Raw genomic sequence first — 26,226 nt, forward strand, 5'->3', positions numbered from 1 at the left:
TCCTGCAAGATCATTTAGAGCTGAGGTTATGAACCTGATCTGAGGTCAGAACAGGAGAAACACTGACACTGAACTCACAGAGAACAGCCAGACTGTTATTACATACACACATACAGTATAACATGATCACTATACCAGCACCTGAACGCACCACAGACATGTCAGAGGACCATTCATAATATTAAGTTAAATATATATATATATATATATACATATAGATGTGATTAATATGTTCCAGCTGGCAACAAGTTATTTAACCCTAACTGATGCAGTGAGGATGTTTTGAATCATCTCAGACTCCAGCGTGGATCGACCCGGCTTCACTCTCATACGGTCAGACAGCGATGCTAAAGCTAGCGGCAAGAATAAAGGAGGGGGTCTGGCTTTATTTGTGAACCAGAGATGGTGTAATCCTGCTCATGTTGCTGTCAAGGAGAAGATGTGTTGTCCAGATATTGAATTATTGGCAGCTGATATGCGACCGTAATATGTACCAAGAGAATTCAGTCATATCATAACTGGTGTACATCCCACCCAAGGCACCTGCTGAAGTTCCATGTGAAGTTCTCCATGAAATAGTTGCCAGGATACAGACTAAACATCCTGAGGCACCTTTAATAATATCAGGAGACTTCAACCATGTTACCCTCTCCTCCAGCCTGACTGGATTTACAGTTTAATTGTCCTACCAGAAAAAATAAAACCCTCGATCTGCTGTCAAAGACGCTTACAGAGCTACTGCCTTACCACCACTGGGCAGGTCAGATCACAACTTGGTTTATCTGTTACAAACCTTGTGTGCTGAGGCAGCCTGCAACCACACTCACAGTCAGGAAATGGACACCTGAGGCTAGTAAGGCTCGAAGGGACTGCTTTGAATGCACGGATTGTAATGTGCTACTGGAAACAGATGGGAACAGTATGAACACTGACGGACAGGTTGATTGTTTTACTGAGTAAACTCAACTTCTGTAGAGACACAGTCATACCTACGAAGACTGTACGCTGTTTCCCAATAACAAACCCTGGATCACAAGTGACATAAAGGCAATCCTCAACCAGAAAAAGGAAGCTTTTAGAGACTGTGACAAAGAACGGCTGAAACAAGTGCAACATGAGTTGAAGAGGAGACTGAAGATGGCAAAGGTGGAAGACAAAAAGAAGATAGAGAGGAATTTACAGCACAGCAAGATCAAAAAAGCTGTGATTGGAGTCAGGTTGGACTCACTGTGGGATGTGGTGGAGAGATGCACACTGAAGGTGGAGGCCGTTCTTAACACGGATCATCCACTTCATAACACCTCGATGGACAAAAGAAACAATGGTGGCAGACGGCTCCTCTCTCTTCGCTGCAGGAGATATAGAAGATCTTTTGTACCCACAGCCATCAGACTTTTTAATTCTTTAGTAAATGGTGAGATGCCAGGTAAATGAATTTCCCTTTGGGGATCAATAAAGTTATTGTTATATCCTGTGGTTGTGGGTCAGGGACCACAGGCATGCTTGTGAGGTCTTTCCTCGTGTTTTCTGGAAGGGAGGTCTGCACCAGCCAAATCTGCCTGCAAGCCAGCATTGCAGTTGACATGAACGCCCCAACACCCCTTGTGAGCTGCACATGAGCTATAAGGGCAGAATCAATCGACCGGGCTGCTCTTGTTGCAGCATTGTATGTGCGGCACACCCAGCGGTCAGTTTTGCTGCATTCCTTGACTGGACAATGTGGGTTGGCGTTCACACACTCTGGGCCCAAAGACGTCAGGGCCGCCATTTCCCTTTCGACTGGTGGCATTTCCCAGTCCCAGTCTCAGGTCCATATAGGGGCCTCGCGAGCTGAAACTGAGGGCTGAGACTGGGAAATGCCAGCACAGGCCCCCTCTGTAGGGGGCTTCCACTGGCACACTTAGACCCACAATTTTCGCTGCACTCAAAATAAAGTATGTGACATAATATCAGTAGCCGGGACCTCACCACCTCCAATGCCATGTCATGGTCAGACTCTACCTCACCCAGTGAAGGCTCGAGTCCCTCTTCCCCCACAGCCTCGATAGACTGTCGATGACTCTCAAAAAGGGAATCATGTGCATTTAAAGACAGAACATCAGGTTGATCAAACTTTTCCTGATATGATGGTAGTTCATCATGAGAGGACATGCCTGGCTCTGGGACTGTTCCAGTGCCGTGCTGCTGAGCCTCAATTCTACCCAGTCCGTCTGAAATGTTCTGAATAGCTGCCGCGATCTTCAGCTGGGTGTCTGACTGCTGTCCTTGGTCCCCTGTAGTAGCAGCTGGAGAATGCGGTCTCCTACGAGCAGATTTCCCTGCACCCCGTCCCTGATCCCGATCAGGGGTACGCACATGTCTGCTCTTACAAGAATGCTCCCCAGAGGCCTGCCCCCCCACTGTGAACAGGGGATAAAGACAACCTAAATTTCACCAGAAAACATAATGGTGATTCCGGTATAAATATATTTAACAAACAAAATGCCACCAATTCAAATATTAACAGAAATAAATGAACCTATGCCCAGCTGATAAAATGTATGAAAATAAATAGACCTCACTATTGAAGGTTCTTTTAATACATATATATAACACCACACTATTTGGGACACTAAAAAGCTCTCACTCACTGCGAACAGCGAGCTACTACGAGAAAATGCCAATAAATCAAATTCAAATTTCTTCTTCTTCAACAGCATTTATCGAAACTGTGGAATAAGCTGCAAACAACCTGGATAAACTGTTTAAGTTAGCCTGTAAGAGAGACGGGGCTCTTATCAACGTAACCACTTCAAACAATACATCCGGCAAACCTACCAAAATATACAACGGGAAAAAACACCTACAATCCTCAGGGACACAAGACACCTGCACCGGACCGACGGATTCACTACAGTGGAGTCCCCAACATAATTATGATTCTCACGATCTTTGATGAGGCGAGTGAGGCAAAGAGGAGGAGGCATGTTCACCCAGATATTCTTACACACGGCGAAACCTGCTGAGGTCAGTCACATGACTTTGTTGTTCTAAGATCTCGAAGATGGTACGACGGATGACATCATTCAACGTGAAGACCGCGGAGACGGTCTGAGTGAGGTCGGGATCGATACACATTATAAACACACACACACACACATTATAAACACACACACACACACACACACACATTATAAACACACACACACACACACACACATTATAAACACACATTATAAACACACACACACACACACACACATTATAAACACATTATTAACACACACACACACACACATTATAAATACACATTATAAACACACACACACACACACATTATAAACACACATTATTAACACACACACACACACACACACACACACATTATAAACACACATTATAAACACACACACACACACATTATAAACACACACACAAACACACACACACACACACACACATTATAAACACACACATTATAAACACACATTATAAACACACACACAAACACACACACACACACACACACATTATAAACACCCACATTATAAACACACATTATAAACACACACACACACACACACACACACACACACACATTATAAACACACACACACACACATTATAAACACACACACACACCCACATTATAAACACACATTATAAACACACACACACACACACACACACAGATTATAAACACACATAAACAGTTTCTGATAAAACTTTATTTAAACTGATTTAACTTAAACTGTACAAACACACAGGTGAGGTGAGGTGAGACGACCTTTGAACTGCAGCTGATCCTTTAAAAACTGAACCGAGAAAGAAATAAAAAACGTTTTCTTATAAATTTAAAGACTCAAACGATATTCATACAGTTTGTTTCTGTGTTAAATCACCTCAGTGTATTCACACCTGTTGACACAGCTGATGATGTTTAACATGTCAAACCCTCAGCTCAGTGTGCTGAGATCAGTGTGGTGTTCAACATGTGGCTCCAGGTCAGGATGGGGACACGTCAGAAGCTTCAGATGTGGCCCGAGGGTCTAACAGAGGAGAGGAGGTCACCTTCCACAGCTCCTGCAGTAAAATCATTAGAGAACCTTTCTCTGCATCTGATCCATTCACGCTGACCAGGACACAAACTCATTTACACATTTAAACAGCAGATTTTAATGTTCAGACAGAGCAGATTCTACAGAACCTGAATGATCACTTACTTATTTTAGAAGCTGGACTTCAGCTTAAAGGTTCAGGTGTGTTTAAAGTAATGAATAATATTCACATAAGAATATAAAGGTGTGTTTCTCACCAGGTGTTCAATGCGTTCGTAGAGCAGAAACTGGGAGAAGTCAACAGGAAGTTGCTGCACGGTGAAGCTGCAGCGTCCGTCCTGCAGGTCCTGTAGCTGAGACAGACACCGTCTGAAGTGATCGTACGCCTCACAGGAAACATCCAAGTGTCTGAGGGTGAAGTTCATCCTGTGAGGAGCAGAGACACCATGAGGTACAGACACAGGTGTTAAAGAGATAAAGGTATCTAATCTTTGTTAGTTTCCACCTTCCGAAGTTAGTTTTTTACACAAACAACAGGAAGCTGCAGTGTTCATCCACTCTGTCAACACTATCTCTAACTCTACTTTCATTCTTGTCACACCTGTCTCTGTCGACATCATCACCTCACCTTTTCTCTAAGGAGATGAAGATGGTACAGGTGTGCTGGAAGCTGCTGCAGAGTCGATACAGAGTCCTGAAAAGTCCGTCTGTCAGGTCGTCATCATAGCAGACTGACGACACATAAACAGGTCAGCCCTGTGTACAGTACCTGTACAGGTGTACACATCTTACTGGCACGTTAAATACAGCTCAGTGTGCAGTACCTGTACAGGTGCACAGTAGAGGATTGGTGCAGTGTGTTTTCACAGTGATAAGTTCAGGGACGTACCGTCAGCAGCAATGATGAGGGAGGTGTTGTCGTACAGGTCTGCCACCTCCTTTTCCGTCCAGCTGAACTCCACCTCGGTATCTGAAGGGTTAAACATGCACAGGGACTCTTCCTATGCTCAGAGGATGGTTCTTATTGTAGCTCATAACTGAATACACTGTTATCTATTTGTTATGTTCCAAATTGTGTATCAGCTGATTGAAACATTCAGGTCTCTCTGTGTCTGACGGAGAAAACGCTGTTATGTTTCATACTTGAAGTGTGAAGATGACTCTGTTCAGACCTGTTGTTATCCTGTGGTTTGTAAGTGAACAGCCTTAACCACAGGTGTGAACACAACCAGGATGAATTGAAGATGCATTCAACACATGTGAACACATGTTCACAGGGACGTGTCCTCGGCCACATTAAGAACCGCCCACTCTCCCCGTATCCGCGGCAACGATCACATGGATACGGGACTCGCCTTTCACTCCTGTCTGATTTAACATTTCTCTGCTGTGTAACGTGAAAATCTTAATTTTTATTTATTTCTAATGTCACTCCAGCATGTGTAAACGTAGTTAATGCATTAGAGCGGAGTGTGCACCGAAATACAGACAGATCGTGTCTGTGTTTATTCCGTAAGGAGACAGCATCTATTTATTAATACAGGACGATCCCGAACTGACGACCTCCTGACAGCGCTGGTCAGAGATGTGATCCACAGGCAGTTTGTCATAGTTTATAATCATGTGATCCAGCAGTAAACTGTTTTTAATCAAGCAGCGCAGTGATGACACCGATCTGTGTGTGTATTGCTCATGCTCTGCCCCTGACTCAATAAGGTCAACGTTAGGAGACAAGCAGATCATAACACAGATATGTCTGTGTTTCTCATTCTCTGTGCCTGGCTCAATAAGCTCGCGATCTCTACGTATTTCTGTGTACAACATTTATAAAGTATAAACTACGTCTTCACATGCTGTGAATGACACAAGCAGGAGCTATAACCTGCAGGCAGATCCTCATAGGTTATAATAACGCTGCGCGGGGAGGACATAGACGTTCAATAATGTGGATCTGCGTATTAATCGGCTGATCTGTCTGTTAACAGAGACTCCAGTCTGCTGTGCAGTTCATAAATTTCACTGACAAACACAGAGCTGTAGAGGAGCATCATATCACGACATCACTTCAGTCCATACTCACCCCCTCCCGAAAACCACATGATAACACCAGGTGTGATCAGGGCCGATGTTTACATGAAAGCTGCCACAATACATGTGTGTGTGTGTGTGTGTGTGTGTGTGTGCATGTGTTACCTGTACACAGGTCATGTTGGAGCCAGTCTAATTGTCTCACTGTCACGTCTCCACCTGAACATCAGAGAGAAGTTATCAGATTGAAGACGGTTCAGTTAGTAAAAGTAAAACTTGTGTTTCTGCGTCGTTGAGCAGTTTTCATTTTATGTCATGTTTCTCATTACTGTTCATTTCTTTAATGTTCATAGTTTTATTAACTCAATCAGCCTCTAACTGTAACCTTGGTTGATTTTAAAATTATTATATTATAAAAATGATATTATTCAGTTTCAGACACAAAGGATGGATGATATTCCACAATTTCTATAAAACACGTGATGGATCATTGACTCTCTCACTGCAGAACACAGAGCAGAGGCGGTGGAGTGTGGAGTCAGACACAACAAGAAGGAGAAATAAATATATATCTGACCTGCAGGCTCCATCAGGTGTCTGTTTAACGCCACGTTTCTCTCACACATGCTCAGAAGGTCGACTCCCACATCTGCCAATCAAAAAAAAAACATGTCCACCTGTCCCTGTATCACCATGTCCTCATTTCCCTATGTCCTCATATCCCTGTATCACCATGTCCCCATGTCCTCATGTCCCTGTGTCCCTGTATCACCATGTCCTCATGTCCCTGTATCACCATGTCCCTGTATCACCATGTCCTCATGTCCCTGTGTCCCTGTATCACCATGTCCTCATGTCCCTATGTCCTCATGTCCCTGTATCACCATGTCCTCATGTCCCTGTGTCACCATGTCCTCATGTCCCTGTGTCACCATGTCCCCATGTCCCTGAATCACCATGTCCTCATGTCCCTGTGTCCCTGTATCACCATGTCCTCATGTCCCTGTATCACCATGTCCCCATGTCCCTGTATCACCATGTCCCTGTGTCCCTGTATCACCATGTCCTCATGTCCCTATGCCCTCATGTCCCTGTATCACCATGTCCTCATGTCCCTGTGTCCCTGTATCACCATGTCCTCATGTCCCTATGCCCTCATGTCCCTGTATCACCATGTCCTCATGTCCCTGTGTCACCATGCCCTCATGTCCCTGTATCACCATGTCCTCATGTCCCTGTGTCACCATGTCCTCATGTCCCCATGTCCCTGTATCACCATGTCCTCATGTCCCTGTGTCCCTGTATCACCATGTCCTCATGTCCCTATGCCCTCATGTCCCTGTATCACCATGTCCTCATGTCCCTGTGTCACCATGTCCCCATGTCCTCATGTCCCTGTGTCCCTGTGTCACCAAGTCCCCTTGTCCCTGTGAGGACACAGTGTTATCATAGTGTTCTCACAGTGTTCTAATGGTGTTATTAAAGTGTTCTAATGGTGTTATTTAAGTGTTCTCATAGTGTTCTTACAGTGTTCTAACTGTATAATTAAAGTGTTCTCACAGTATTCTCACAGTGTTATTTAAGTGTTCTAATAGTGTGCACAGTGTTCTCACAGTGTTCTCATAGTGTTCTTACAGTGTTCTAACTGTGTTATCAAAAGTGTTCTTACAGTGTTCTCACAGTGTTATTAAAGTGTTCTAACAGTGTTCTAACAGTGTTCTCACAGTGTTCAAACAGTGCTCTAACAGTGTTCTCAGTGTTATTAAAGTGTTCTCACAGTGTTCTCACAGTGCTCTCACAGTGCTCTCACAGTGCTCTCACAGTGTTCAAACAGTGCTCTAACAGTGTTCTCAGTGTTATTAAAGTGTTCTCACAGTGTTCTCACAGTGCTCTCACAGTGTTCTCACAGTGTTCTCACAGTGCTCTCACAGTGCTCTCACAGTGCTCTCACAGTGTTCTCACAGTGTTCTCACAGTGTTCAAACAGTGCTCTAACAGTGTTCTCAGTGTTATTAAAGTGTTCTCACAGTGTTCTCACAGTGCTCTCACAGTGCTCTCACAGTGTTCTCACAGTGTTCTCAGTGTTATTAAAGTGTGCTAATGTTGTTATTTAAGTGTTCTCATAGTGTTCTAACAGTATTCTAAACAGTGTTATTAAAGTGTTCCTATAGTGTTCTAACAGTGTTCTCTCAGTGTTCTAACAGTGCTCTACTGGTGTTATTTAAGTTTTCTAACAGTGTTCTCTGTGTTATTAAAGTGTTCTCACAGTGTTCTCACAGTGTTCAAACAGTGCTCTAACAGTGTTCTCAGTGTTATTAAAGTGTTCTCACAGTGCTCTCACAGTGCTCTCACAGTGTTCTCACAGTGCTCTCACAGTGTTCTCACAGTGCTCTAACAGTGTTCTCAGTGTTATTAAAGTGTGCTAATGTTGTTATTAAAGTGTTCTCATAGTGTTCTAACAGTATTCTAAACAGTGTTATTAAAGTGTTCCTATAGTGTTCTAACAGTGTTCTCTCAGTGTTCTAACAGTGCTCTACTGGTGTTATTTAAGTTTTCTAACAGTGTTCTCTGTGTTATTAAAGTGTTCTCACAGTGTTCTCACAGTGTTCAAACAGTGTTCAAACAGTGTTCTCACAGTGTTCAAACAGTGCTCTAACAGTGCTCTAACAGTGTTCTCTGTGTTATTAAAGTGTTCTCACAGTGTTCTCACAGTGTTCTAACAGTGTTCTCACAGTGTTCTCAAAGTGTTCAAACAGTGCTCTAACAGTGTTCTCAGTGTTATTAAAGTGTTCTCACAGTGTTCAAACAGTGCTCTAACAGTGTTCTCAGTGTTATTTAAGTGTTCTCACAGTGTTCTAATAGTGTGCATAGTGTTCTAACAGTGTTCTCACAGTGTTCAAACAGTGCTCTAACAGTGTTCTCAGTGTTATTAAAGTGTTCTCACAGTGTTCAAACAGTGCTCTAACAGTGCTCTAACAGTGTTCTCAGTGTTATTTAAGTGTTCTCACAGTGTTCTAATAGTGTGCATAGTGTTCTAACAGTGTTCTCACAGTGTTCAAACAGTGTTCTCACAGTGCTCTAACAGTGTTCTCACAGTGCTCTAACAGTGCTCTAACAGTGTTCTCAGTGTTATTAAAGTGTTCTCACAGTGTTCTAATAGTGTTCTAACAGTGTGCATAGTGTTCTAACAGTGTTCTCACAGTGTTCTCACAGTGTTCTAATAGTGTGCATAGTGTTCTAACAGTGTTCTAACAGTGTTCTCACAGTGTTCTCACAGTGTTCTAATAGTGTGCATAGTGTTCTAACAGTGTTCTAACAGTGTTCTCACAGTGTTCAAACAGTGCTCCAAAAAGTGTTCTGGCAGTGTTCTAACAGTATTTTAAACAGTGTTATTAAAGTGTTCCTATAGTGTTCTAACAGTATTTTAAACAGTGTTCTAACAGTGTTATTAAAGTGTTCTGGCAGTGTTCTAACAGTATTCTAAACAGTGTTATTAAAGTGTTCCTATAGTGTTCTAACAGTATTCTAAACAGTGTTCTAACAGTGTTATTAAAGTGTTCTGGCAGTGTTCTAGCAGTGTTCTAAACAGTGTTATTAAAGTGTTCCTATAGTGTTCTAACAGTATTCTAAACAGTGTTCTAAACAGTGTTATTAAAGTGTTCCTATCGTGTTCTAACAGTGTTCTCACAGTGTCCCTAACCCTAACCCTGGTTCCTGCTGTCGAAAAGACATAAGGTGCTTTTCGACAGCAGGAACATTGCCCAGGAACTAGGAACCTTTTCAGGAACTCTATGCGTTCCGACAGCAGGAACTAGGGTCTAAATTTAGTTCCGGGGTAGTTGACTCACCCTCTGAAAAGTCTCTGCTCAGGGGGAAGGACTTTCCAAAGGTCCAGGAACTTTCAGGACGGGGCCTGCAGTGCTGATCGTTTCTGATTGGTCAAGTACTCACAGTTTTATCTGTTTTTTTTCACCCACTAGGGCTGCATGATATTGGAAACAAAACATTCATAGCAGCGATATTAAAAAATACATACAAAACAATTAACAATCTTATTTCTTATTATTTGGGACTTTTAAGTCTATTTTTACATAACATACACAACATAACATAACAAATCCCCCCTTTTATGAAAAAGTAGGGATAGTTCAGTTGGAGCGACACGTTTCCTTATAAAATAAATACAAATAGACCTGTTGTGTTATTTAAATGGTATGTCATCAATGGTTTCTAATGGAGCTCAAGTCTAAGTTTAATCAGAGTGATCTGCACCGCGACAGTAACTCTATGAAAAGAAAACTCACGTCTCCTTCTTCCTGTTGGCACACAACCTCACGCCATGCGTGTGCTGCAGACGTACCTGTAAACACTCCCCGGCACGTCCGCTCTGTGAACTGTTTATGTAGTTCACTGAGCAGACATGTCGGGGAGTGTTTACTCCCACAGCACACACACGACGTGAAGTGCTGACAGGAAGTAGGAGATGCACGCTTTCGTGCTCAATCCATTTGCGATGCAGTAAAGCACGATTAAACACAGCACAAGTTGAATCTCCTCCATGCTAACAACTGTAGTGTCGCAAAAATGATGATTACTTCTTCTTTTTTGAGTTTTAATGGCAGTTGGCAAACCAGCTTAAAGGTACATTACGGAACTTAAAGTTCCTGGAACCTTTGGTCAAAGAGCACCTATAGTTCCTCAAAAGGTTCCTAGTTCCTGGGGAAAGTTCCTGTTGTCGAAGAGCACCTTCAGATCACAGTTTATTGGTCATGTGACTCCCGAGTCTCTGAGATTCGACTCAAAACTGATCAAAGTTACAGAGTCATTGTACCTGTGAAAAAAATAATTTCCTGTCTAACAATTTAAACGCACCTGTACAGTAGACAGTTCTGGCTGTGGTCGCCGTGACGACGCTGGTTAAACCTGTTCCTGCCCCGAGCTCGAGGACGGTTGCTCCGCTGAAGAGGAGCCGCTGAGAAAGGACGAAGTCAGCCAGGAGGAACGCCCCCCTCCACACCTGCAGAGAGAGAGAGAGAGAGAGGAAGTGATGTCCCCTTACATCGACACACAGTTTAAACCTTTACCTGGACAAACTCTGAGTTTAGGTGACAAATAAAGAGATCTGCAGACGTCAAACCTGTTTCAGCTGCTCCTTAATGGTGGTTTAATGGTTTTAATGGTTTTAATGGTTTTTTTAAAAGATTCTTTTTTGCCTTTATTTATAGGACATGCCGAATATTGCTAAGTGCTACTCATGGTGATGCATGTTGGGCCTCTCTTTCAATAACATAACAAAGAGTCGGTCTAGACCTGCTCTTTTGTAAAGTGTCTTGAGATAACTTTGGTTATGATTTTGGGCTATACAAATAAAATTGATTGATTTGATTGATTGATAGGACATCTGAAGAGAGACAGTAAGTGTGGGGAGTAGAGAGTGGGGATGACATGCACCAAATGATCGGCAGACCGGGACAAGTCGAACATGCGATCAGTGCGTTGAGGACTGTAGCCTCTATACATGGGGCGCCTGCTCCACTGACAGAGCTAAGCCAGCACCCCAGTTTTGAAAGGTTTAATGGTTTTAATAGTTTTAATGGTTTAAAAGGGTTTAATGGTCTTAATGGTTTGGTGGAGAGATATTGCCACGTCTGTCAGGATGTCTAGTGAGTGTCTTTTTTGTCAAGGTCGTATTTCTGGTCTGACCTCAGGCAAATGCAAGCCGTTCAGTCGGGCTGATGGTTTCCCTAAAGTGTGTCTGCATTGGCGCGATGGATTGGGCCGATCTTTATCAAAACAATCTCAAATTGGACCCTGTTTAGTCTGAAGTAAGCCTTGAAATGAGAATCATCCAGAAGCAACTCTTGTACCAGTCGATGATATTCTTCCTCGCACGTTTATTCTCTGCACCCAGACTCATTTTCTAGAGCTGCTGCTTATACCACGACACCACTGCATAATAATTGCTTTTATTAAAGGAAATTTTCCCGAACTACCAAGGAAAGCGGAAGTGCCTTAACTTAGCAATAGTAAGTGCAGCCTTAATGGTTTGAAAGGTTTAAATAGTTTTAAAGGTTTTAATGGTTGTAAAGGTTTCAGTGGTTTGAATGGTCTTAATGGATTAAATGGATTTAATGGTTTAAATGGTTTTAAAGGAGACACATAACAAGATTTTGATTCATTGTCTCTGACCTGTTTGCCGACGTCCTCCAGAGTCGTGGCCATGGTGTGCTCTGTGAACACAAGAGATTCATTCACTCACTCTGTTTATTTACTGTATATGTATTTGCCCTCCACTGCTCTGTTGAGTCTGAAGTCACAGATTCGTGTGAATACAGAAAAAGTGGAAAACACTGACCGATGTTCTTTAATGACTCATCTCGTATCAATCACAGATTTCATCCTGTCGCGCATTAATGGCTGAATAACCAAGACGATGATAAAATGACATCATGGTTCTTACCAATCTTTATGATGCCTTTGCAGCATCTATCCTCCTCCTCCCCTTCCTCCTCCCCTTCCTCCTCCGGCACAGAGTGGGACTGTTTGAGGATGACGGGACAGACAAGGTCTCTGCTGCTCTCTGAAAGGTTTCTCTTAACTCTGTGTAATAAAAACACATCTGTAACTGACATATAACTTCAACATGAACAAGCTGCTGCACCTCAGCAGGTTACAGATGTGATTACCTGACAGAACTACATCCTCCTTTAGACTGAAGTTACATCTAATGTGAACCAGAAGGACGGACATTCAGACGGAGAGATCTTTCATTTAAACCTGTTTCTGATGAGGAAAAAGAAACTGTACAGCTGAAAGAAGCTGAACTCGGTGTCACTGTAGCTTGTAAGGAGTGTCAGGGGGTCGGGGAGCTATCTTTAGGAGACCGGGGGGGGCTTCAAAGGTATCGACTATCACTGAACAGAAATTCCTGCATCACAGAGGAGACCAGACCTGCTGCTGCAGAGTTACCTGCATGTTTCATCTACTTGCTCTAACACACTTTAGCCTAATGTTCTAATTTATGTTAATTAATACTGTACAGGCTTTTATATAAAACTTCCCTCTGAGAACACAAAGATTTATTCCCCATGAAACGAGACACTGTCAGTGTGTAGACATGACCGTGCACCCTTCAGTGTGGAGCTGCTCAGAGCACACAGCACAACCAGGCATCCAACGAACCCCGCTCAGACAGAACGTGTCAACATGACTGATATTTACTGTTGTTGCTGTATGTTGGGTGAACCTCCTCCCTCTCAGGGTCAGGGTGACCTCCATGTGACCTTTTCCTTCACTAAAAATCAACGTGAAAACATTGTGTTTAATGACATGCCCTCGTTTTACTGCTCTGTTCTTTCATACCGTCGTGTGATGTCCAGGTCTCCGTCCTCGTCCAACAGTGTCTCCACCCCTCCTCCACCTTCCTCTCCATCTGTTTCCTCTTCCTCCTTTCTGTCCTCACATTCCTCCGCCTCCTTTACAGCGTTCCCTCCGTCACCCCTCTCCCTCCGCTCTCCGTCTGACAGGAGCTGGAAGTTAGAGATGAAGACTGGAAGGATGGAGACGTTGATGTCAGCGACATATCAAACTCATTCTTTAGATTTCATCTAGCAGGATTAAACGTGTCCTCTGTACCTGTCTCTCACAGGAGCATCAGTGCAGTCTCTATACCTGAACCCATGACTCGTGTTCATGCTCACCTGGCTGTCCGGCGGCGTTCAGGCGGGTCATCAGGTGTCTTCTGTTGGGTCGCAGCATGTGTACGTCTGACAGCACAGTGTCATGGTGAAAGGTGATCTGATCCATCACTGATCCTTCACAAGATCATCTCAGTCACCTGCTGCCAACACCTGAGGAGGCTGAACACAGGTGAGCTTAGAGCATTAAAGTAACTATGTGATGATCACATTTATATTATACATGAAATATAAACTTAAAGAGATTAAATTCAACTCTGCAGGACGACTTTAATCATATTTATTATTATGATTATTTAAAGAGATCAGAGACATAATACCCCCCCACCCTCGGTCTCACCCTCTGTGTCTCACCCTCCGTGTGCCCCCCCCCTCACAGTGACACAACATAACAGTATTGATGTTCACGGTGTGACTTACGGCTTAGTGTTCATATTCTTATGAACATTTAACTACAGAGACTATTTTCAAACTGATAAACCGTCATTTAATCATCATTTCAGCAGTGAATCTAAATACTAACGACGCTGTGCGGACTCTAACTGACCTGCAGGCTCCACTGAGGGAGAAATAACCACCTCCATCTTTAACCCAGCTTTAACAACAGACCTGCTGAACGTGATCACATCCAGAGACTGCTGCACTTTCAACTTAAACTTCAGCGTCAAACCTTCGTCGACTGAACCCAGCTGATAGTCTGTCAATGATAAAACAATGATACGTAAATAATCTGTGAATAATCTGTTTAGTCTGTTGTATCTGCTCTCATTCTAACGAGTATTTAACCAGAATAAACAGACGTTTCTATAAATAAACTGCAGCTCACCTTCTCCATAACAGTTTAGTGCACACCCCCTCACTCATTGGATCCACTGCAGCTCAAACTGTGCACCCCCGTAACCCTTTCGGACTGAAACAACAACAGTATGTGAAACATTCCGCCTGAAAAATCTTTATTTACTTCAGATTTGCTGAACCAAAGAACAAAAGATTAAAAAAAAAACTATCACAGAGAGGAAAGTAAAACAGCGAATCTGTGAAACACTTTATTACATCACAAGATAATGAACATAAAAAGGAGCGTGTGTGTAAAGACTTCTGATTACACTAGATTATTAAAAATACATATTTTTTATTTTACCAACATTTCTATGAAACTTTTGGACGAATCAGAGAAATCACATAAAAATGGAGAGATAATTTTATTAAGGACAAAAAAAGCACATTTCATTGAACCTGTTTACACGAATCAGGCATGTGTCTGGGCTTTTTCAGCAATTTCAGAAACACGTGAATGTAGCACCATTTAAACTTGAGAATACAGATGAAGGATCTACAGAGAGCACCTGAACGCAGCACGGCTTCACTCAGTGAGATAGAAATAGGATTAGTGACGGGCGACTTGTTCTGTTTTAAATTGGTCTGATTTGCAGTTCACTAGGAGAGAGTCCAAACAACATTAATCTTCCTGTCAGAGCTGCTCTGATGTGTTCAATGTTCAAATGTCCCATCTCAGCAGGTGACCTCAAACACACCACAGGCTGCTGCTGTGTCACATCAGGTTGTGTAGTTCCATTATATTGTTGTTTTTTCTATGGAGACGCTCCTCTGTGTGTTAGGACGACTTTAAAGAAGGTTTATAAAAGATTTAAATCCTCAACAAAGTTTAGAAACAGAGCTGAACGAGTTTCAACTGAAACAGGCAGGAGGACTGAAAGATCCTGCAGAGCCTTTATATTCATCAATGTCTGTCAGACAGAGAGAGAGACAGAGAGAGGGAGAGAGACAGACAGACAGACAGAGGGAGAGAGACAGGCAGAGAGAGAGCGAGAGATGATCACCATCTCCAGCCTCCTGCAGAGAAGACTTCCACCCTCACACCCTCCACAGGGTGAACGCCAGCGTCTCCAGGGACTGTGCTCTGAAGCCCAATGTGGTCCTAGCACACCACCCAACACTAAACCTGGACTGCTTGTATGACCATGTGCACCTGTACAGAGACGCAGTCCCCATTCTGGCCAAGCCCTGAAGGACATCGCCTTAAGCAGGAACATAAACACCCACCAGAGGAGCATCATGCCAGCACAGACCCCATCCAGACCTCCAAGACCTCCAAGATACCAACAACCCAGGCCAACGGGGGTCATCAGAACAACACAACGATGCCAGCTTCACCAGCATCACCAACACGGGCCTCCACAACGGAGCCAGCCCCTCCGACCAGAGGCCTCCCACCAGAACATGGAGAACATTCATGTTGTATTATGGAGAACATGGAGAACAATAATGTTTTATTATAGAGAACAATAATGTTTTACTATGTAGAACATTCATGTTTTATTATGGAGAACATGGAGAACATTCATGTTTTATTATGGAGAACATGGAGAACATTCATGTTTTGTTATGGAGAACATGGAGAACATTCATGTTTTATTATGGAGAACAAGGAGAACATTCATGTTTTGTTATGGAGAACATGGAGAACATTCATGTTTATTATGGAGAACATGGAGAACAATAATGTTTTATTATAGAGAACATTCATGTTTTATTATGGAGAACATTCATGTTTTATATAGAGAACATTCATGTTTATTATGGAGAACATTCATGTTTTATTATGGAGAACATGGAGAACATAAATGTTTTATAATGGAGAACATGGAGAACATTCATGTTTGATTATGGAGAACATGGAGAACATTCATGTTTTATAATGGAGAACATGGAGAACATTCATGTTTTATTATGGAGAACATGGAGAACAATAATGTTTTATTATGTAGAACATTCATGTTTTATAATGGAGAACATGGAGAACATTCATGTTTTATTATAGAGAACATTAAAGTTTTATTATAGAGAACAATAATGTTTTATTATGGAGAACATTCATGTTTTATTATGGAGAACATGGAGAACATTCATGTTTTATTATGGAGAACATGGAGAACATTAATTTTATTATGGAGAACATGGAGAACAATAATGTTTTATTATAGAGAACATTCATGTTTTATTATGGAGAACATTCATGTTTTATTATAGAGAACATTCACGTTTATTATGGAGAACATTCATGTTTTATTATGGAGAACATGGAGAACATAAATGTTTTATAATGGAGAACATGGAGAACATTCATGTTTTATTATGGAGAACATGGAGAAAATTCATGTTTTATAATGGAGAACATGGAGAACATTCATGTTTTATTATGGAGAACATGGAGAACAATAATGTTTTATTATGTAGAACATTCATGTTTTATAATGGAGAACATGGAGAACATTCATGTTTTATTATAGAGAACATTAAAGTTTTATTATAGAGAACAATAATGTTTTATTATGGAGAACATTCATGTTTATTATGGAGAACATTCATGTTTTATTATGGAGAACATGGAAATCATAAATGTTTTATTATGGAGAACATGGAGAACATTCGTGTTTTATTATGGAGAACATTTATGTTTTATTATAGAGAACATTCATGTTTTATTATAGAGAACATTCATGTTTATTATGGAGAACATTCATGTTTTATTATGGAGAACATGGAGAACAATCATGTTTTATTATGGAGAACATGGAGAACATTCATGTTTTATTATAGAGAACATTCATGTTTTATTATAGAGAACATTCATGTTTATTATGGAGAGCATGGAGAACATAAATGTTTTATTATGGAGAACATGGAGAACATTCATGTTTTATTATGGAGAACATGGAGAACATTCGTGTTTTATTATGGAGAACATGGAGAACAATAATGTTTTATTATGGAGAACATGGAGAACATTCATGTTTTATTATAGAGAACATTCATGTTTATTATGGAGAACATGGAGAACATTAATGTTTTATTATGGAGAACACGGAGAACATTCATGTTTTATTATGGAGAACATTCAAACGATCCAAACGTCTGAATATAAATAAAAGAGAGGCTCTGTGATGTCAGAGACGTCAGACTGAGAGCAGGAGGCTCCTCCTTTAAGCACAAAGATAGAGAACATCGCTCCGTCTCTAACAGCCTGTTTGTCTCCATCAAAGTCAGCAACATGAATGAGAGCAGCTTTAAAGACAAATAAAGTTTAATGTAAAATTATAACGAGCAGATGAAGTCCACCTCTCTGAGGTGTGATCACAAATTCAGCTCACACTTTTATCAAATCTATAAAGCTTTTATTTGTTAACAAACTCACATTAAATCAGCTCCTAGAATAAAACTTTATCAATAAAAAAACAGCAGGCTACACTGACAGAAGGCAGAGCTATGGCAAGCCAAAGGGGACATTATTCATCGCTCCTCCCCACCACCGACATTAAAACTCCACTTTTCAGACTCTTTAGGTCACCAGTGTTTTACTTTAAACACAGATTTTATACCTCAGAAGAAAAGTCCACACAAAGCCGTTTATAACTAAACTAAGTGTTTTAATGTTCCTCGCTCTAGTCTGATGATTCTGAATATTCAAATGCTGTAAAAAGACACGTTTTAATGTAAATCTCAGGGACGAAGTGGTGAATAATGTCCCTTTTGGCTTTCCATACAGGGATACATGCACTCATGCTTTAATAATATTAATACATCATGCCTGCAAGGCCTCAGAGGCGTTAAGCTTTGATCACTTCAGGTACGCTTGCATGGGAGGAAAAAAGCATTCATTAGCTTCATAATAATATAGAAGAAATATTTGTTTTTCTCTTATGAAAATAATGACATTCAAAGTCTTTGGAGTTTATTAAATCTCCTTTTACATGCAGCTGCTTCAAACTGCACCCACAGACTACCTGTGTGCGGGTTATATTCAAGTTAAACTTAAAAAGTCATGCACACAAACACTCAGTCTCCCCTCTGACTCAGCTGGGTTAGGGTTAGGGTTTGAAGGAAGGTTTAAAAAAGGTTTAATCAGAAGGTTTTGATTGTTTGGGAGAGAAATCTTTAGTCACAGTTTGATGACAGAAAACAGGTGGAACAGGCGCCAACACAGCAGCACAGTTATGTGTTCACTCTGTCTTAAATCAGCTGTTTACACTGAGGGGTTTGGTGCTGATGTGGCTGTTCAGCTCTGACTATCTCACTGACAAGTCTTTCTCTGACCACAACACACAGGCCGTTGGTCCCTTTAACATCATACTGATATAAATATTATTATTTACTGTTGAATATCTGCTACAGAGCAAATGTTCTTTGATAAATCTTTAATTTGACCCCTAGAAAGATGTAAAAGAGGCTTGTGTTGGTTTAGAGGGCGAAGCAGGGAAGGAAACAAACTTCAGAAGCTTTTTTGTAGATAAATCAAATTCCAGTAAGAATCTGTCTGTGGCGTGTTCTTACTCTGTCTGTTGATGTTTCTTTGTTTGCTTTGAGTGAAGCTGTCAGTTTAATCTCAGACACACTGAGTGAACGACCCACAAACCTGAAACTGATGACTGAACAGGATGCAGCCGAACCACATTAGTCTGTTAAATGTCTGTTTTCTCCTCCTTCTCAGGTCTGAGGAGTGTCTTCACCTGCTCCTCTTCTCCTCACACGCATCAGAAGTCTTTCCTCCTCTGTCCTCCCGCGTCTCCCTCACCTTACGTAACCGACCCCGAGCACCTTCTTCATGTGCTCGTACACCACGTAGGAGATGCTGACGGCCGGGATGACCTTGAGGAAGTTGGGTGTGATTCCTCTGTACAGGCCGGGGACGCCCTCCTGAGAGATGATGTGTTTGAACTGACCAAGCATGGTCAGCTGGGGTTTCCCCTCGGAGCTCGCTGAGACAGGAGGACACATGGAGGTCAGATAATATTCATGCTCCGTGCGTCTATAATACATCTTCATCCACAGGTAGCCTCACCTTGTGCCTGCATACGGGTCCTGATGAGAGCGAGCGGATACGACGCCAGCTGTCCACACGTGCTGGAGACGGTTCCACAACCGAGCAGAACCAGAACTCCAGGATAAGCTGAGTCCACACAGAACCTCTGCAGCCATGCGTTCTTCAGAGTCTGACAGAGAGAGCAGTAGAGTTCAAATAAAGACAAATAAAATAATGAATAATCACATCCTGGAGAGACGTGTCACCTCATACACAGCCAGGTCAATGCCTGCGTACGGGATTATGCCCAGTGTGTTGGGCAGGTATCCTCTGTAGAAAGCTCGGACTCCCTCCGTCCTCAGAATCTGACGGGCACAATCAGCCATCCCTGAGTACTGACCCGTCTTCCTCAGAGTCAGACGAGTCTTCAGCACCTGCAGAGGAAGAGGAGAAGCTGAAGACAGAGGTAGAGGACAGTGATGGACACCTGGTTTAAAATTAACCTTACAGTGAGACGATCTTCAGACTGACCTCCATGGGGTAGATGATGGTCTGTGCTGTCGCTCCTGCCAGAGATCCAGCGATGAACCTCTCCTGAACCCTCAGACTGCCTCCTTCTTTACTGCCTCGGATCAGATACTTGATCTGGAGGAGAAGGAGGAGGAGGAGCAGGAGGAGGAGGAGGAGGTGTTTATGAACATTTCTTTGTCCTCTCGTTCACAGATGACTTCAGTAAACAGATCTCTGTCCTGTCACTGATCAGAGTAAACTCACCTGCTCATAGGCCATAAACTTGATGGCAGATTCAGGAGCGATCTTCAGGACGTTGATGCCATTTCCCCTCCACAGTGAGGCCACGCCCCCCTCCCTGACCATGCCCCTTAGTCCAGACCACAGATTAACCTGCCGAGAGGAGGAGCCGTGGACCTGCACACACAGACACAGCCAGGTTAGTCACCCTCATACCATTTGTAACCAAAGATGCTGTTGAACATCAGTCACATGACAGGAAGCGTGGGGTTTTTCTCCACCAAAGTCACATATTCAGTTTGGTGTATGAGTCTATGAGAACATGCTCCTCCTCCTCTCCTGAGTTATTCCCTCAGTAAACATGTTCCTAATGAGTTTATGGTCTCAGTCTCTAGTTTCAAGTCTTCATCAACACAGCATGATGTTCATTTAGTCACTGATGCTCCCATTGAGAGTCACACAGACCAGGAAGAGGGGAGGGGTTAGGGCGGGGCTACCTGTGATTGACAGGTCAATAACACATCCCATTTAGAGTCACACAGACCAGGAAGGGGGGGGGGGGTTAGGGCGGGGCTACCTGTGATTGACAGGTCAACAACAAATCCCATCTAGAGTCACAAGAGTGCAGAGGTAAATATTGAATGAATCAGGTTGTTATCCACAGGAGGAACACTGGTTGTAGTGTTTTCAGTGTATACAGAGAATGTGAATTGACACGACAGGGGTTGACTGACAGCTAGCTAATATTAGCATCCAAATTAATATCAGTTACCACAAATTACAGATGCATCTTTTACCAACTAGCACTAGCATTAGCTGATAACCGCTCCACCCACCCATCCAAATATGGTCACTTCTGGCTTCATAAGCCAAGATGGCGACCACCAACGGACCAAAGTCGAGGCTACAAAAACGCAGTCAACAAACTGCTTCATCACTGTGCTGGGTCACGTCTATATACAGTCTATGGTTAAAATACACAGCATGTTCTAACTGGAATGGCCTGTAGAGGGTGGGCTTGGATTTTGTGTTTCAAGTGTTTATTTTTCCAGAACTGTTAAACACACTCATCATGGTGCACAGTTCCTCCATCACTCATCTCTGTGTGTCAGTGAATTTATGATGTCCAACCTGCAAGAAGACTTTGAGGCGGTCCAGAGGGGCTGTTCCTGTCCGGGACACTGCCCCCGCCATCGCCCCGGCAACCAGCTGCCTCCACACCAGACCGGACCGCCGCTCCTTCTCTGAGAACTCATCCGGCACCGTCAGCTGCTCCCCGATATCAAACATCTGTGGCGGTGTGAGTAACAGAGACCACATGGTGTGTTATAGCAGTGTGGATTCATGTCTCAGAGTTTATGTCAGAGTGTTCCTCCGCTGGGACTCACATGTGAGTGTTTCCAGTAGTGAACGACCTCCTCCATGTTGTGGAAAGGGTTAAACAGGAAGTGATCTCGCCATTCAATCCAGTCGATGGTCATCGTGCCGTTGCGGTCCATACTGAGAGAAACAACAGAGTTATAGTTTCTATCATCCCACAGACATTTTAAACATATTTCTCTCTGTCACACGTGTCGTACCTCTGCAGAATCCTGGACGCCTGCTCCATGCTGACCTTCACTCCCAGTTTGTGCAGAGAGTGCTGGATCTCCCCCACATCAATCCGACCTGCAGAGCACAGCAGAGCGTGTTTACAGTCAACATAAAGATTATACCCTATATATTTAATGTGCATCACTGTTACATAAGAAGCAGGAAGTGACAGAGCTCTAGCCCCGCCCACCGTCGTGGTTGCGGTCCAGACTGTGGAACATGATCCACAGTCTTTTCTCGTGAGCCTGCAGGTACTGAGAGAACTCGTGGAAGTCCAGCAGACCGTCATGGTTCATGTCGCTCTCCAGGACAATCTGTGGGGGGGCAGAGGGAGCCTGTCAGTCACTGAGCAGGGAATACTAACAACCGTGTCAGAGAGCAGGTACAGATGGCAGGTGGACATTATTCACCATTTCCCCAAGATTTAAACTGAAATATATTCTTCACTGTTTTAATAGTAAATATGTAATTAAATTAATTAACACCTGTAACACCTGCAGTTTGAATGTCTCAGCAGTGTGACGTGAAACACGGCGCTTTTAATGACGTAAAAGTGAAGTTTAAAAACTGATAATCATGAAAGTTTGACTCATGAAATAACAGGAACAAAACCGTAACCCTGGTTAATAATGTCACTTTCTGCTTGCCATACAGACGAGGGTGTGTTGATGAAGTGGTTTTTAAAGGAAGTGATGGCTCAGCAGGTGAAACAGTTCCACAGGTGAGGAGAGAGAGAGGATCTGTGCTCACTGTGAAAGTTGAGAATGAACCCTTTCTTACCTGCAGACATGAACCCTCCTGTCTTCATGAGGACAAAGAGACACAGAAAACAACACTAGATCCTGTCCTCACAAGGCGGGAAACACGCACTCACACACACCTTCAGAGAACACACAGGTGTGTTAATGTTTAAGTTACTGATAAACTGTGTTTCTGAAGCTGTATGAGACTGTTCTGTCTGCCTCTCCATAACAACAGTAATAAGAAGCTGCATTAACAGGAAGTACATGCACACTTTAACAAACTACAACATGAACATTAAACTACAGAAATCCTCTGCTCTGAACTGACAGACGTCTGAAGCTGTGTCCTGTGTAAACGATGCGTTTGAGGTCACCCTGATCCTGGAACATTTCAGTGTTTTTGCAGTAAACATTCAGAGTTTGGATCCATCAGGTAAGTCTCACTGTAACTCCTTGACCTTCAGATGTTTTCTGACTCCTGACACATGAGAGTCCTTTAGAGAACGACTGTCAGGGTGCTGCTAACCTGTAAGAACCAATGACTGTATATATAGATGGACGACGCGTCTCCATCTGCTCCCATTGTACAAAAGTGATGCCAAAATATCCCTTGTGACGGGCCCTGCCATCTTGCGATGGTGATGTCATATTGAGCCAGAGTCTGCGCAGTTAGAGATCGGTGATTGAAGCGGCCGTAGCCACTTCCGCTAACCCAAACACACACTTAACTTACCGAAAAAACAGCAAGGATCCCGCACACCGGCGTGTTTAACAGCAGAACAGCTTCTTGTGTTGGTCTGAGGTTAAAGTTCACAGGTATGAAAACTTCAATGACTGTAGTGATTGTTTTAGTCACGTCTCCACTCACGGATCGTCCTCCACTCTGCTAATGCACAGTCGATCGTTGCTTGTGTTGTATTAACTATCAGATGTACGTCGCTTTGGAGAAAAGCATGTGCTACATGAAACTGTAACATTGTAAATAAAAATAACTAATTAAAAGTAAACATGTCAGAAAAATGAACACTTGGACATAAATCAGCAGGATAAGAACTAACTATAATGACAGAAACCATGTTTGAGAAAAATGTATTTGACGTGTATTTTGATTTTATAGTTTGACTCATGTCCCATCTGTTAACATGGAGGAGGCGGGCTTTATGAGCTATACTGCAGCCAGTCAGCAGGGGGCGATAGAGAGGGTTTGGCTTCACTTTCAGGGAGCTGTCATGTCGGCCATCTTTTTATACAGTCTATGTAGTAAGAACCAGTCAGAGATTAAGAATGAGGACATGATGAAGTGAACTTTGGGCCTCATTTTTCATGTAAATTAAGCCTGTCACTGCTTTCTTGTAAACACACACACACACACACACACACACACACACAGGGACCTCTGTATAAAGCTGCTGTTGTCAGTGAGGAAAGGAGGAAACATGATGGTTTGTAAAAAGTGTTAAAGTTTGTACTGATGTTAAGCTCCATGTTTCAGGCCGTGGAGCTCCTCTGAGTCCCGTCTGTCTGAACTGAAACTCAGACTGAGGTGAGATCAGGGAGAATATTTAAGGTGTAGCAGGTTCGTATTACAGACTCTGTTAAATATTCACACAGGAAGGTTAGACTCTGAAACTGGGACAGACTGTCTTTAAATGAGACAGAACCAGGACACCGAGAGGACAGCCACCTGCTGATGAATGACAGGAGGAGGCTGCTTCATCCTGTTCCTGTTCTTCTCTGCAGAATGCAGCAGCTCCTCGGGGTTATCAATAACGAGCTATAAGATGTCTGTTGATCATGTAGTCTGACTAAATTAAAGAGTGTTTGCACCAACTGTGAGGAGTCTGTAAGAGAAACACACACTGATCTCATGTCTGAGCCTTTACATTCACTCTGACTGAAGAGTCTCAGTCTAACAACATCTAGTCACAGGAACAACAGAAGCAGCAAGCTCATAATATCCAGGCCACGTCTACGTCACACAGATGATGTCATAAATTCACATTTGTATTTGTACTCTGCTTCTCTTCTGATTATTAATGTTTAAAATATATAAGCATATGTTACTGCAGACCCTCCAGCCTCCCTGTCAGCGCACGTGTTTCCTGCCTGCTGATGGTGCAGTAATCCAACCTGTGTATGTGCGCATGTCCCGGTGTGACCCGGGTCGAACCTGAGTCTAACCCGGGTCGGTCCATGCCTCACCTCCTCCGCCTCCCCCCGGTGCAGACCCCGAGCAGCCAATCCGGTCCGGAGCTCGTTGATGTCCACTCTGCCGTCCTTGTTCAGGTCCAGCTGTCGGAACAGCTCCGCATATCTGCGCTCCCTGTCCGGGTCCAGAGCCGCCCCACCGGCCCCCCTCTCCCCGGGTCCTCGGTGCTGGTTCTGGGCACAGTCCTGGTCCTGGTCTTCACCCATGAGAAACACGCAGATCCCGTTCCAGGTCTACATGGATCCACAGCCGAGCAGAACACCGTTAGAACCACCGGGAGTCAGAGCCGGTTTCCACAGAGACCGGACCGCTGCTGACACCTCCTGCTCCTCCTCCTCCTCCTCCCGACTGGATGATGATGATGTGGTGTGAACTCGTCTCGTGAGATGAACGTGTGTCAGTTACATGGTCTCGCGAGCTGATCCGAACTCATCCAGATGATCTTAATTTCGTCGGAGGGGAGCGCGAGCAGCTGCCAGTTTACCGCAGTCTGACACATCTGTGCGCGCGCAGGAGCATCATATTAACACCGTCAGGTTGATTCAATATTACCTGTATTACATAATCAATAATTAGTCAGATAGTAGAGACTGAAAAAGCACAATAATAAACATCTACCTTAACATAAATCATCTCTCTCCCTCTCTATCTGCTGCATCACGCATCTTACGCATCACACCATCCTCTGCGCGCGCTCACAGCACGTTACGCTCCTTCGCGAGGATGGAAGGAGAGAGAGAGCGAGAGAGAGCGAGAGAGAGGAGGGGTTGTTGAGTTCATTTACAGCTGTGGGGATAAAGACGCTTATGTTTTGTCTGTTATGAATTCACAGGTGAAAACTTGAGATCAGACACGAATATCAGCCTTCTTTAATTTTGGATTGTTGCAGATTCTCGAGGATGGGAAAAGTTTGTTCTCTGGACTTTGTGTAGTTTGTTGTTCCCAACACCTGAAAGGACAGTAGAAGAGAGCTTTCAGGTGTTCTGCACCTGCTGCATCTACAGTCTCATCAACTTCAAAGCATGACCTCCCCTTCTGCATGTTTACTTTTGATACTTCAAACTCCTTTTATAATTTCAGTTTAATGATAGTTTGTAACCAGACGTTAAGGATTTTTATTTACTTTGTAGTAAAAGATTAAAATACATGAAAATAATGATACCAAAGCTCTGAACAGTGAATCACTGCTGTTACAGTCCTGTTAGCTGTCAGTCCTGTGGGTCAGTGTGAGTGACTGATAGCTTATTGACTATAAATACATTTAATGATGAGGATTGTTAGCTGTGACGAACAGCTGAAGGCCAGAGAACAGCCTGCTCAGCTTTCACAGGATAGAGAGAGAGAGAGAG

At 43.0% G+C, this 26,226-nt stretch overlaps 2 protein-coding genes across 5 annotated transcripts; both read right to left on the reverse strand.

The window, feature by feature from the left end:
- Nucleotides 1-3,669: 3,669 nt before the first annotated feature.
- mettl22 (methyltransferase 22, Kin17 lysine) lies at nt 3,670-14,656 on the reverse strand. Of its 4 annotated transcripts, none has more exons than XM_069674027.1 (13): nt 14,588-14,637; nt 14,371-14,458; nt 13,765-13,923; nt 13,427-13,613; nt 12,525-12,664; nt 12,254-12,294; nt 10,937-11,081; nt 6,643-6,714; nt 6,231-6,284; nt 4,927-5,007; nt 4,666-4,768; nt 4,295-4,463; nt 3,670-4,062 (listed from the first exon to the last, which is right to left on the reverse strand). In XM_069674027.1, the coding sequence occupies exons 3-13, from the start codon at nt 13,868-13,870 to the stop codon at nt 3,985-3,987; spliced, it is 1,176 nt and encodes a 391-aa protein (XP_069530128.1). In that variant the 5' UTR covers nt 13,871-13,923; nt 14,371-14,458; nt 14,588-14,637; the 3' UTR covers nt 3,670-3,984. The 4 variants fall into 4 exon arrangements, with proteins under 4 accessions (XP_069530128.1, XP_069530126.1, XP_069530129.1 ...); XM_069674025.1 differs by having other exon boundaries at nt 14,309-14,458; XM_069674028.1 differs by lacking the exon at nt 14,371-14,458 and having other exon boundaries at nt 14,588-14,656.
- A 2,520-nt stretch (nt 14,657-17,176) lies between these two features.
- LOC138602536 (mitochondrial adenyl nucleotide antiporter SLC25A23-like) lies at nt 17,177-25,504 on the reverse strand. Its single transcript, XM_069674024.1, has 10 exons — nt 24,871-25,504; nt 22,116-22,239; nt 21,913-22,000; nt 21,721-21,832; nt 21,464-21,622; nt 20,357-20,509; nt 20,114-20,227; nt 19,849-20,016; nt 19,622-19,772; nt 17,177-19,538 (listed from the first exon to the last, which is right to left on the reverse strand). The coding sequence occupies exons 1-10, from the start codon at nt 25,081-25,083 to the stop codon at nt 19,351-19,353; spliced, it is 1,470 nt and encodes a 489-aa protein (XP_069530125.1). The 5' UTR covers nt 25,084-25,504; the 3' UTR covers nt 17,177-19,350.
- Nucleotides 25,505-26,226: the final 722 nt, after the last annotated feature.

The sequence above is a fragment of the Semicossyphus pulcher genome, unplaced genomic scaffold (genome assembly GCF_022749685.1).
Source record: "Semicossyphus pulcher isolate SPU_LCO1_2020_fin unplaced genomic scaffold, fSemPul1.0.p SCAF_23, whole genome shotgun sequence".
In the NCBI taxonomy this organism is placed as follows: Eukaryota; Metazoa; Chordata; class Actinopteri; order Labriformes; family Labridae; genus Semicossyphus; species Semicossyphus pulcher.

Excerpts from the sequence above, each read along its gene's own strand:
- mettl22 (XM_069674028.1), bottom strand. The coding sequence starts at position 13,870 with ATGGATCAGATCACCTTTCACCATGACACTGTGCTGTCAGACGTACAC. Across the intron at positions 6,285-6,642 it reads ACACCTGATGGAGCCTGCAG|GTGGAGACGTGACAGTGAGA; the intron begins GTCAGATATATA and ends TCTGATGTTCAG. Across the intron at positions 4,063-4,294 it reads ACGAACGCATTGAACACCTG|GAGCTGTGGAAGGTGACCTC; the intron begins GTGAGAAACACA and ends ATTTTACTGCAG.
- LOC138602536 (XM_069674024.1), bottom strand. The coding sequence starts at position 25,083 with ATGGGTGAAGACCAGGACCAGGACTGTGCCCAGAACCAGCACCGAGGA. Across the intron at positions 21,623-21,720 it reads ACTACTGGAAACACTCACAT|ATGTTTGATATCGGGGAGCA; the intron begins GTGAGTCCCAGC and ends ACACCGCCACAG. Across the intron at positions 20,228-20,356 it reads AGTTTATGGCCTATGAGCAG|ATCAAGTATCTGATCCGAGG; the intron begins GTGAGTTTACTC and ends CTTCTCCTCCAG.